This window comes from Rhinoderma darwinii, chromosome 6 (genome assembly GCF_050947455.1).
Source record: "Rhinoderma darwinii isolate aRhiDar2 chromosome 6, aRhiDar2.hap1, whole genome shotgun sequence".
In the NCBI taxonomy this organism is placed as follows: Eukaryota; Metazoa; Chordata; class Amphibia; order Anura; family Rhinodermatidae; genus Rhinoderma; species Rhinoderma darwinii.
Genome location: NC_134692.1, coordinates 119778948 through 119792631, shown reverse-complemented (window position 1 = coordinate 119792631; position 13684 = coordinate 119778948). Strand labels below are relative to the sequence as shown.

At 41.0% G+C, this 13684-nt stretch overlaps 1 protein-coding gene across 1 annotated transcript in view; it reads right to left on the bottom strand.

Annotated features, from left to right (window-relative positions):
- The window catches only part of LOC142656635 (uncharacterized), a 71592-nt gene that overhangs the window by 30622 nt on the left and 27286 nt on the right, over positions 1 to 13684 (bottom strand). Inside the window, 5 exon segments of the mRNA XM_075831561.1 lie at positions 5550 to 5634; positions 7175 to 7328; positions 10364 to 10600; positions 11392 to 11549; positions 12966 to 13168. Of these exon segments, the coding sequence (XP_075687676.1) occupies positions 5550 to 5634; positions 7175 to 7328; positions 10364 to 10600; positions 11392 to 11549; positions 12966 to 13168 (837 nt within the window).

Below are 13684 nucleotides of genomic sequence, written 5' to 3'. Positions count from 1 at the left end.
GTTAAAATAGGCTCAGTAATGGAGGGGAGGGGGGGGGGTAAACCCTCTGGTAATGAAGTGATTAACTGGATTCTCCAATGATATCATATGTCATCACTTTGTAATCGGCGGGGTCCAACTCCAGAGGTCCCCACTGATCCTCAGAATGAAGGGGTATCATAGTTAAAGGGGTTGTCCACTACCAGACAACTGATGACCTTTCCCTGGATAGGTTATCATTATATGATCAGTGGGGGTCCGACACCCAGACCCCACACCGATCAGCCGGACCGGACGCCCATAGGACGTCAAGTGAATAGGAGCCGAGCTGCAGTTGCAATGTACGGCGCCAACTGCTTCCAGCTCCGTACATTGCATACTGTGCAATCACATCCGGTGCCCACAGGCAGCCGGAGAAGCTGAACAATGCGGGGTCCGGGGACTGGTGGATAGGTTATCAGTTCTCCGGTAGTGGACAACTTCTTTAAGCACTGCAGCTTCTTTTTGCTAGACAGAGATGTTTCTGTCCACCTGCGGTGCAGGGAAGTGCAACACAGACTTGTTCAGGGAGAAGTTATAGGGGGAGCCGAAGTAGCAGCTACACCCAGGCCCTGGTATCTGAGGGGGGCCAAACGCTCTTCTGCCACTTAAGGAGACACGTGTATTATAAATGGCACATGGTAGGCAGGGAGTCCCTTCGTTCTTCTGTTAGGCAGACCACATCGATCACAATATTAACATACCCACTGCAAACATGCTTATATATGTTCTAAAATCATTTGGCTCGTCTATTTTAAAACAACGTGCAGTTTTATGACCACTATGGAAAATAAACTTCACAACAGACAGTCGTACATCATTCATTTTACTTCTTCCCATCAATAGCCAGCACATCGTATTTATACACCATTATATTGTTTGAAATTTTACAAGAAATGATTTATTTATTTTTAATGAAATTCGTATATATTTATTTATTGCTTGATAATAATTGCAATATAATTGTATTGCTGTTTGATTACACAGGTAAGCCAAAAAAAATTATGAAAGCAGTGCGCTCCAGCGCAAAGGTGAATTACCAAATTAAAGGGTCAATAGTAAGGTTCCTGAGAAGAATAAAAGAACAGTTGCCAAGCTCGCCACCATGGAGTATGTTCCTAAAAAAAGAGAGAAAGTTATACAAGTACTGTGAAGATTTTATGTAGTTATAACCTTTATTTATCTGTCTGTAGAGGGAGATATGTATATATCTGAGAATCTTATTCTAATACTATGTGACACATCATACTTCTAAGGCCTTGTTCACACAGTGCAGATTTGATGCGCATTTTGCATGTATTTATTAAGCAAAAGTCAGGAACGGAGCCTAAACTGAAGAAATATATGAAGAAAGCCCTTAGAGGTCTTCTCCTTGATCCAATTCTGGTTTTGGCTTAAAAATACATGTAAAATCTGCAGCACTAATACGTGACATGTAAGAGTGCAGTATAGAAGTGCCAACTGTGTTATCCCATATTATACATACAGTATGTGCCATATAGCAATGCCAATACAGTACTTCCTACATAGTGAGTTATGACATACAGTAGGGTTTGTATATTAAAGGGGTTATGTGGGGACCAAAAATTATTAGCAGTGTACTCACTGCAGTATGTGAGTACACGACTAATATACATTCCGGTCCCCAGTCGCGTTGATTCTGAGATTTTAATAGATTTTTATAGCGCTGGCGGGGGACCAGAATTCTAGGTGCACAGTAGCAGTAGTAAATAGAGTACAGCAGGTGCCGGTCGCATGACAAAGAGTCGTGTCGTCATGAAGGAAGACAACTATACTTCCGGTCCCTTGCCAGCGCTATAAAAATCTATTAAAATCTCATAATTAGCGTGTGGGAACCGGACTGTATATTAGTCGTGTACTCACATACTGCAGTGAGTGCACTCGCTAATGCCTCATGCACACGACCGTTGTGCCACTCGGGGCGTTTTTGACGGTATCGGAGTGGCACCCGATAGTCTTCACGGACCCATTCACTTTAGCGGGTGAATCGGGTCCGTGAAAAATGGTCAGAGTCTCCGATCCGAGGAAAGATAGAACATGTCCTAACATTCCTCGGATCACTGACGGGACTCGGACAGCACACACGGCCATGTGCATGAGGTGTAATACTTTTTGGTCCCCACATAACTCCTGTAATATAGGTATATTTGTGCAATAAAAACAATTGTTTACTCGATGTGTCTATACTAGAGTACCAAACTAGGCAACAATAGTGCCGGGTTGTAGCATCACAAAGTTGGAAAAACTGCATCTCACATAAGGTGACATTACAGCAAGTCAAGGCCTTGAGGCAGGGATGCCAACCATCTATGACTTGATGGACCCCTGCAGACTATCACGGATACTCTGCAGGGGTGTTTTCTTCTATTGTCTGTAGTCTCTTGTAGAAGAAAAACACTGTCCATGAATTTTTCTCTCTTTCTTGAAATTCCCAATGTGCAGGCGCCTTTCAGCATCATGCGCAGTGCAGGAGGAGAGACAAGCTGTGGTGTAGGATGCCCAAGATACAGGAGGGCAGGGACTGGGGAGTAGGAACGGAGATTGTTGCCACAACACCTATAAGGTTTTATGCCAGGTCAAAACTTCTCCATGACATCAGGGCGCTCTTATACTCTTTCTTTTGAGCTGCCACCACCATCATCAGACATAGTCCTAGGTCTACACCCCAATTTGAGATGGTTGTAGGTGGGGCTGTATATGTTTTTAGGGAATACTGTGGCTGTTACTGATATGGGGACATGGTGGCTGTTACTTATATAGAGGGCATTGTGGTAGTGTCTGATATAAGGGCACTGTGGCTGTTTTCTTTACATGGGGCAGTGTAGCTGTTACTGATATATTCAGCACTGGTTCTGTTTTTGATATGGGGACAGTGTGGTTGTTTCTGAAAAGAGGGCACTGTGACTATTACTGATAGGGTGGGGTGCTGGGCTGATACTTTTATGGGGGCTTTGTTGCTTTAACGTTTATGGTTTTGTTTACAGCATTTATGCCATCTGTTTTTCATAGAGAACAATGGTAAAACATATTTCTTCAGGATTCGGCACAGATATCGTCCATTGCATTGCAAAGGATGAAATCTGTAGCACAATTTCCACAGTGGAAAATTTCAGCTTTCTGTGAGTTTGGACTAAAAGTATCAGAACTAATAGCCAATAGGCTCTATTAAAAGACATGACATAAGAAAGACGTAAGAACCTAGCCCATACGAAATTATTTATTACATGATCATTTTGATTTTTCTAACATGTCTGTAAAATATTTCTGCCCTTGTTGCCAACCCTGCCTACGACTATAAATGTATGGCGGATACCAGCAGTTAAATAAAAAGCAGATGACAAACATTTTGTATATTTTATGTCTGTCTTAGGGTGAATAGTTTCCCTGTAACAAGTTACATTTATCAGTGAGATCTTGACCACCAAGAATCAAGCGCTTACCTCCTCCGATGCTGGGTGTGCTAGCAGATTCATCAGCTGCAAATACAATGAAAACAAAAAATAATACAAATTTAAGTTGATCTTCAATACAGAAAAAGCATCTGAGACTCCTGAGTGGGTCCCATCATTGGGTGCAACTACCAGGGTAGCAGGCCAACCACTAAGAGGACCCATCTCCACGCAGAGCTAAAGTGAAATTAGAGATAACTATGGCTAGTGGAGAGTGAATAAGAAAATTTAAATGCTGGACTTGCACTATAGATGAAAACATATGTTTTCATTGTTCATGTGTTGGCACACCTCTACATTATTGCTGTACTTTAAAGTGTGCATTATAACGGCAAAGTAATGTAATTATGTATATTTTCCCCTCTGCTGTGATGTCACCATGTGCATGGAGACATTTGTGTTTGCATTATTCCTCTGAATTGATAACACTGTGTCCATTATCCCTGTACTGTGACATCTCTGTGTGCATTATTATGATGCTGTGACATCACTTTCTGCAATATACTCATACTCTGACATCACTACTTCTAGATTATCCTTGCACTATGACATCACTGAGTGAATTATCTCTGTACTGTGATACAACTGGGCACATTATCCTACTACTGTGACATCACTGGAACTTTATTGAGTTAATTATCCCTGTGCTGTGACATTACTGTGTGCATTATCCCACTTTGGTAGAATTACTATGTGCATTACCCATGTGCTGTAACTTATTGTGTTAATTATCCTTTTAGTGTACTGTAACATCACTGTGTGCATTATCCCTGTCCGATAATATATTACTTTGTGTATTATTTTTGTGTATTAGGGAAACTAACACATGACTTAGAGTAGAGACCAAAATAATAATAAGCTTTTCATGTTCCGAACTCGCTGCAGGTTCCAAGTTTTGCTCTAGGCCCCTATGATTGTTACTCCCCTAGTCCCAGCAATGCACCTTGGTTACCTATCAAATAGAAAATAAATCAGTGCTTGTACTGAAATCCACCGGTGCTCTCACATGTAGATTTTTTTTTTAACTTTGAGGGTATGTGCACACACACTAATTACGTCCGTAATTGACGGACGTATTTCGGCCGCAAGTACCGGACCGAACACAGTGCAGGGAGCCGGGCTCCTAGCATCATACTTATGTACGATGTTAGGAGTCCCTGCCTCGCTGCAGGACAACTCTCCCATACTGTAATCATGTTTTCAGTACGGGAGAGTTGTCCTGCAGCGAGGCAGGGACTCCTAGCATCGTACATAAGTATGATGCTAGGAGCCCGGCTCCCTGCACTGTGTTCGGTCAGGGACTTGCGGCCGAAATACGTCCGTCAATTACAGACGTAATTAGTGTGTGTGCACATACCCTATAGGGGTTATCCGAGCATATAAAACCCCAGAAACCTACCTATATGTGTCTTAATGCTCACCAAGGGATGCCACCATTGCTCAGAAATAGTTAATTTTCATTATCTTGCCCAGCTTTGTGCAGCACTATTGTTTTCATTTGCTAGGTCTGTTGTGGGCGCGATTGTCATATGAAGAACTACAGTTCCAATGGTTCTTCTCCCGTCTCACAAACATTGTCTATATTTACAGATGTCAGTATCTATTACAAGGTGTAGGGTAGTGCTGTAATTACTCACTATCTGCTACTGAGATACAGCTCTGCTTTTCCCTGCTATACTCTACATCTGTTTCCCAGCATGTGACACACTATCCCTCCAGAGCCAGGGAGGGAGGGGTGGGGAGCTGGGAGCAGTGGAAATAAGAGACATGAGATGTGTGCCATCCTGTACTACAGGGGAGTAATTTAGTTAATTTTCCCCATTCGGTGACATTACTGTTTGTATTATCCCACTATGGTAGAATTACTGTGTGCATTATCCCTGTGATGTAACTTTATTAGGTTAATTATTCCATTACTGTGCAGTGACATCACTGTGTGTTTGAAAAATTCCATGTGAAATCAAAGGAAAATCTTCTGTAAAAAATATGCCGATCCAACAAAACTTCACTTGTGACTACCAGTGAAATTAAAAATGTGAAATAATATTAAAATACACAAACCTTGTTTTATTATAGGACCCAAAGTCAAACTGGCATCAGTGGTGATACTGGCAGTGGTGCTGAGAGCCCTCACTCCAGTGCAGGTCTAAAAGAAATATTTTATGCAAGTGAATACTTGGAAATGCTGCAACAATGATTAAATGTACCTCGAAGGGATTCTAGCAATAAGACATCAACCCCTACGCTAGAAAAAGCAGGTTCTACAGGAGGAATGTAGTATAAGGGTAAGTCCACACGTAGCGTAAATAGTGCAGATTTTCCGCAACGTATTACAGTAGCAGCAAAGTGGATGAGACTTGAACAAATCTCATTCACACGCTACGTAAATTGACCTGCGGTGTTGTTTTTTAATTCGCACCATGTCAATTTTTGGTGTGGAATCGCTGGTTTTCTGTTGCAGGTTTTCCCCATTTAATTCAATAGGGAGATAAAACCCGCAAAAAATAGCAGATGTTGTAATTTTTGCGGCGGAAAAGCTGCAATTTCGCAGCAAAAATCGCAACTCAGAAAAAAAAAAGTCTATACTTACCCAGATCTCTCTGCTTCTGCATCCAGCCCGGCCTCCTGGGATGGCATTTCGTCCCATGTGACCGCTGCAGCCAATCACAGGCTGCAGCAGCACAATATGGGATGAAACGTCATCCCAGGAGGGATGCAGGACATCAGAGGGACGCTTCGCCATGACTACGGGTAAGTACAGTTTTGTTTTTTCTGGCGCTGCTTTTCGCAGCGGATATTCCGGCTGAAAAACTGCACCACCATATGGCGTGGCTTTTTGCCCGGAATTCCCTGCGGGGACAAGGGCAGATACGCTTTGTCATTTTACGCAGCGTATTCGCCCTGTGTGAACATAGCCTAACATGGCGCCCATTCAAATGAATTAGTGGCCAGTCTGCGTCTTTAAGAGCAGGAGCCACTCTGACTTAGTGACTCTCTGTTCTGGCTTACATATTACATATTACATATTGGGGGCCCCGGGTGTTTTACCTCGCTCTATGATACCCATATACCCTAATAGTGCAGACTAGTTCTGTAAAAAGCAGGCAGGATGCAAAGTGGCACAGCGCTAACATGTCTCTTAGACATGTCAAATGTTTGTTTGACAGTATCAAATCTTTAATCCTTGTATAATATAGAGTTATACGACTTTATAATCTACTTGTGCTTTAATTCCTCACCTTTTTCCAAAATCTCTGCTTGCTGTCAGTGGACTATATACAGCATATTCTTGTTTTTTTTAGATGCTGTACACACCAAATCCTATTTACCAAAAGCTTGCAAACCTAGGTTAGAGCTCTCAAGCTTAAGTCAGGACAAGAGGGTGATATGTAATGTTGATTGCCTACAATAATACATTGCAGCTGTGTAAACAGCAAAAGGTCTGTCCACAGCAAGCATAGATCTTGAATTGGTGAGGAAAAGAACCACAGAATAGATTAGAAACTTTCATTAAACGTTGATTAAAGGGGTTTAGTACTGATACTAAATTAGGTTACAAAGTATTGGTAAATATGGCATTTAAACCAATATACATATTTGATCACATATTTCTCTTTGCTGTGTCACAGGAATTGATACATCAGGTCATGTAACAATCTCTTGTCATTTATAAGATCTGAACTCACAGGTGCGCAGGTCTTATTACAAATGTGGACGTCACAATGGAGATAGACAACACTCGAATCCTTTATGTATCCAAAGAGCTGAACAGAAAACCGTGCAGTCACAGCTACTCCATTTTCTATCACTTTAATGCTGGAATCTTGCTTGCTGGGGCAGCTGGAAGAAAAGAACACAACCCATCTGGAGTCATTCAGGTATCAGAAATCAGACATGAGATTACACATATATATATATGCAGGGACTGACTGCTCCACCAGAATACCAGAGGATCCTCCAGTGGACCTAGACCAATAATTGTCCCCAAAGTTACAGCAGAAAACAACCCATTTGGAACAGATTGTGAAGCCAATCCCTTGCCACCACTAGGGTCTAGTTCTTAGGGGTTGATTCACAAATCATCTATTAGATCTCATCTATGATCTGTCCTGTGTGTACAATGATAACAACAAAGTTTACAATGTCATCTCCCATCTAAACTACTGCAACATCCTTCTTTGTGGCCTCCCATCTAACATTCTTGCACCCCTCCAATCTACCCACATCGGAGGGTTCACCTACCTCTCCCATCGTTTCACCTCGGCCTCCCCTCTGCCAATCACTTCACTGGCTGCCCATTGCCCAGTGAATTGAGTTCTAAATATTATAAATTATATACAATCTGTCCACAACCTATCCCCCCCCCCCATATATTTCTGCCCTAGACTCCCGACACCTGTCTACATATAATTTCCACCCCTAACAAAGCCACCTGTTCTGCTCTCCTTTTATCTGCTTCTCACATTATCATGTCCTAGATTTCTCCCGTGCATCCTCCATACTCTGGAGCCCGCTACCCCAACACATCAGACTCTCTCCCTTCATCAAAAACTTCAAAAACAACCTGAAAATCCACCTCTTCAAAAAAGTTTACAAGCTGCAATAATCCTGCTGCCACCACTCTACCGGATGAATAGCTTTGTACCATCACCAACTATCTCCTTCCCCCACCACGCATAGATTGTAAGCCCTCGCGGGCAGGGTCCTCTCTCCTTCTGTACCAGTCAGTCATAGTTACATAGTTACATAGTCAGTACGGCTGAAAAAAGACACATGTCCATCAAGTTCAACCAAGGGAAGGGAAAAGGGAAGGAAAAATTTCTACACATAGGAGCTAATATTTTTTTGTTCTAGGAAATTATCTAACCCTTTTTTAAAGCCATCTACTGTCCCTGCTGTGACCAGCTCCTGCGGTGACTATTCCATAGATTCACAGTTCTCACTGTAAAGAAGCCTTGTCGCCTCTGCAGCTTGAACCTTTTTTTCTCCAGACGGAGGGAGTGCCCCCTTGTTTTTTGAGGGGGTTTTACAAGGAACAGGATTTGACCATATTTTTTGTATGTGCCATTAATATATTTATATAAGTTAATCATGTCCCCCCTTAGTCGTCTTTTTTCAAGGCTAAATAGGTTTAATTCTTTCAATCTTTCCTCATAACTTAAATTCTCCATGCCCCTAATTAGCTTCGTTGCTCTTCTTTGTATTTTTTCCAACTCCAGGGCATCCTTTCTATGAACTGGAGCCCAGAACTGAACTGCATATTCTAGATGAGGCCTCACTAATGCTTTGTAAAGTGGCATTATTACATCCCTGTCCCGCGAGTCCATGCCTCTTTTAATACACGACAATATCCTGCTGGCCTTTGAAGCAGCTGATTGACACTGCATGCTGTTATTGAGTTTATGATTTACAAGTACACCCAGATCCTTCTCAACAAGTGACTCCCCCAGTGTAGCGCCCCCTAGGACATATGATGCATGCAGGTTGTTGGTACCCAGATGCATAACTTTACATTTATCTACATTAAACTTCATCTGCCAAGTGGACGCCCAAACACTTAGTATGTTTAAATCTGCCTGTAATTCATGAACATCTTCCATAGTCTGAACTATATTACATAGCTTGGTGTCATCTGCAAAAATAGAAATAGTGCTATTAATCCCATCTTCTATATCATTAATAAATAAGTTGAATAATAGGGGTCCCAGCACTGAACCCTGGGGTACACCACTTATAACCGGTAACCATTCAGAGTAGGAATCATTGACCACAACTCTCTGGATACGGTCCTTGAGCCAATTCTCAATCCAATTACAAACTATATTTTCTAAACCTATAGTCCGTAATTTACCCATTAGGCGTCTATGGGGGACAGTGTCAAATGCCTTTGCAAAGTCCAAAAACACTAAATCCACAGCGGCCCCTCTGTCTAGACTTCTGCTCACCTCTTCATAAAAACAGATTAGGTTAGTTTGACAACTTCTGTCCTTAGTAAAACCGTGCTGGCTGTCACTTATAATGCTATTTATTGTCACATAATCCTGTATATAGTCCCTCAATAGCCCCTCAAACATTTTCATTCATTAAACTCATGTTTATTGCACATGTGATTTTTATTCTCTGATGTTATGTACTTAAAGGGGTCTTCTGACAAAACAAAAATCTACTTAGTATTTTGCCTTTATATAATGAACATACTTTCTAATATACTTTCTTTTTTAAACATCCATAGATCGCAGGTTTTCAGCTAATTTCGCTTGGACCTGGAAGTTCGGAGTGGCCGCTCTCGCAGTGGACACAGGCTTCAAGGGGAAGGAGCTCCCCCTCCTCTCAGTGTGTCGATGACGTGGATGAAGGGGCCGGCTGCCTAACTCAATTCATCAGCTGTAGCTGATCAACCATCACGATTGATTCAGGGACGGAGAAGGGGGCTGGCTTAGCTGATGAATTGAGCCAGGCAGCCAGCCCCTTCATCCTCGCCATCGACACACAGAGAGGAGGTGGAAGCTACTCCCATATGGAGCCTGTGTCAACGTGTCACCATAAGAAAGGCAACTCCGAACTTCCGGGTCCACGCGACAACGACTCAAAACATGCGATTCATGCATGTTAAAAAAAGAAAGTATATTAGAAAGTATGTTCATTATATAAGGCTAAATAATAAGTCATTTTTCTTTTCATAGGAGAACCCCTTTAACTCCTTTTTTTATATGTACAGCCCCCTGAAATTACTGGTGCTTTTAAATAAATAAATAAATACATAAATAATATAATTTTCTCTGGTGGGCCCAAGTATCCCCAGTCCAACAATGACTATTATAAACACTGGACATAAGACACTATAGAAGCTTCCTATATGTTAATGAAATACATACCTGTTCTTGAAGATTTCATATTTTGTTGAGTTTTCTGAGGCGGCAGCATAGCATGTTGTTATCAGCACAGAATACTGAGAAACGTCTGCTATTTTCAGAATAATTCCAATGAATAAATTGGTTTTGGATGTCAGTATAACTTGAGTTCCCTCATAGGGTGCCGTGTAGGTTGAGTCTTTATAGAGAGCCATAGTTACCTCTAGCTTCCCTGTGCCTTCCATATCCACAATGACTGACCTGGAATGATAAGTAAAAGCCTGTGTATGGTGAAAGAGGAGTAACCTGAAGCTCCTGGGTCGCAATGCAAAATTTGTAACTGGGTGTCCACCAACCATGTGCTGTCTATAAGACGTGGCTTGAGGGCCATTGGGCCCCCTCAGGCATTAGTGCCCAGGTGTGACTGTTACCTTTGCACCCCATATTGTTGTGCTCTGTAAGGGTCTTATTAGACTGGCCAATTTTGGCCATAACAACAAGCGCCGATCAACAAGACAGCTCGTTGATCGGAACTCGTTTGCTCCGTCATCGGGAACGAGCGTTCATATGAACGCTCATTTGCCCAATCATTGGCCCATGTAAAGAAGGCCTTAAGGCTAGGATTATACCATGATTTATGGGTTGCGACATGACATATGAAAGATTGCACAGCAACATCATACAATGTATAAAAGGAGGAGCATTAAAAGGTTACATGTTATATAATAGTATCAGCCATATTGTAGAAAATCAAGAAATTCTATAATTTCTAGAATGATTGTAGGCAGACATATGCAGTAGATGGGATCTCGGCGGTCGGATCACCACCCTTCATAATGCTATAGAATATCCTAGTGATATATCATAACATTATAAAATAGGAATACCCCTTCATTGATTTACAATGCGTCACCAGCGGAATTTTATTCTCAGTTCCTCCCTCTTCTGCGATGTGTTTTAAAACATAAAAAATAGTATTCTTTCCCAGTCTTACAATGTAACTCATAAAATGTTATATTAAATATTCTTATGACATGCAATTTATGTCTTACCCTGCAAACGGCATCAGTGCTGTTTCGAGTGACAGCTGTATGTCAAGTGGATATATACATGAATATCTAATACTAAGCACATCTTCTCCACCAAGTGATGAGTTTGTGTCCAGGGATAGGAAAATTGTGTTTTTATAGATAACATGTGTTGCATTGATCTGTACAAAGAAAGCAATATTACTGTTAGCATGGTGATGGGAATAATACCACCTTAAAATAGGAAGGACTGAGCTGCAGTACCAGACGCAGTCCATGGACAAAAGTGGCACTGTTTCTAGAATAAAAAACAGACCTTCGTTTCTTAGATCATACAACCATTTGAAGGAAATCCAGTAGGTTTAACAGTGAAATATTAGGACAAATTGTGCCAAGGGACAACCTTAGAACTGCTACACAGACTGCTATATCTGTAATGGAATATATGTATATATTTTTTATCTTCATTTGGTTTAGATACAGATTTAGCCAGATATAGCCATAGCACGTTTATTCACAAACCCATCGTTTTCCAAGATGGATTACTTCAAGGATTATCCAGTGCAAATAATCCTTTGATATGTCTAAAAAGAGCAGAGATTTCTGAAATTTGACACTAAGTTCAGTGCCAGTTTACGGAGGGTTACTATTTCTTATCCTTTAGGACTTAGAAACGTAAGATTTAGATAGTTGGATAAACTTATTATTCCTCCCTCCTCAGCAAAATCACATATAATTGGCAAAACAGGAGAAAAGCGTCAAAACTGTACTCTGAACTTATACTGCCCCCTTCCCGCATCAAACATTTAAATCTCAAATCTCAGTGGAAAATACATTTTTAAGTTAAGGAAAAATGGGGGACTGAGCAAGAGAGACCAGTTTGGGATTCCCTTCAAACCTTAGCATTCACCAAAATCAAGGATCAGTATTCTGCCCATTGTAGACAATGAAGTCTAAATATAAAGATCTATAATTCCGATGCACATTCTCGCCATGGATGTCAATAAAGTCTAATATCCAGATTCGTATTTTACGCTCTATTGACTACTATTAGGATAAAATATCCATATTACAGATGCGGATTCTCCCAATAGATTGTAATATTAGAGCCATATTTTATGACTTCATTGACTTCTTAGGATCTTCTATAGATATTTTTAGATTCTAGTGACATATATGGAGACAAGTGAGTGCCTACTATAGAGACAGACCAATAGACTGTTATGGGGCCCCTGGAGAGTGAGGGTCCTTTCTAGGTTGTCTCTTCCCTATTATGTCGGGTGGTAAGAAGCTGCTCGGCGATCTGGTCTCTACTAGTCTGGAATGGTAGCCAACAAGGAATTGGAAAATGTACTTGAGTCACAAAAAAGGGATGGGGGCACTAAGATCTCCGGTTGCGGGTGGCTATGAGTGTGATAGTGTCAAGCAGCACCTGAAAGTGGACTCAGTTTTATCTTTACAACGGTTGGGTGATCCTCTGTGTTTGCAACAGTATAGAAAAAATATAAACCTGTATCACACATTTTGCCGTTTGTACATTTGACACAAACAAACACTTTTGGCAAAGCAAATTCAATGTTTTATTTAACTCTACTTACCACCAACTCATTTCCACAGACGTCCCTTTTCAAGATAGATACTACAGTTATGATGTTTGTGGTGTTGAAATCATTAAATCCTCTGCAGGCGCTGTCTTGCAGATGTACGTTATTGGTGTCCAGATTGAATTTTTTCAGAAGACATTTCTGGAAGGAAGCTTTTATTTCCTGATTACCACATGAAAGCTCCGGACGTATGTTTTCTAAGGCTGCAAAAGAGTATATGATGTTAACAGCTGAAGTTCTTTGAATTCATTCCCCCTGGCCGTTTCCTGAACAAAGATGTTGGGGTTCAGTAAGGACATATAACAAGAACATTAGGGTTGGTCTAGAAATGTATTGTGCTAAATAAATTTTTGGTCATGGCAAGAGCAATTTTTTTTGTTTTAAGTAAATGGGGATGAGCTGCAATACTAGACACAGCCATGGACAAAAGTGGCACTGTTTCTAGAATAAAGCAAACTCTTTTTCCCTAACTTCATACAACCGCATTAAGGAGTATTTGTGTGTAGGTGTATGGATGCAATGTGCTATAGTTATTGTCCTGGCCACATGCACAACCATAGCTTTTCAGCCCTAGCATTTCGGAACTGTACAGTACACTTTGCACACCAAGCTCCATTTTTTTCTTTAGCTTTGTAAAATCAATTATATTTAGAATTTTTTTTTTTTTTTTTTTGCAGGGGCTAACTCTATATCAATTAAAAACAGTGTCTATC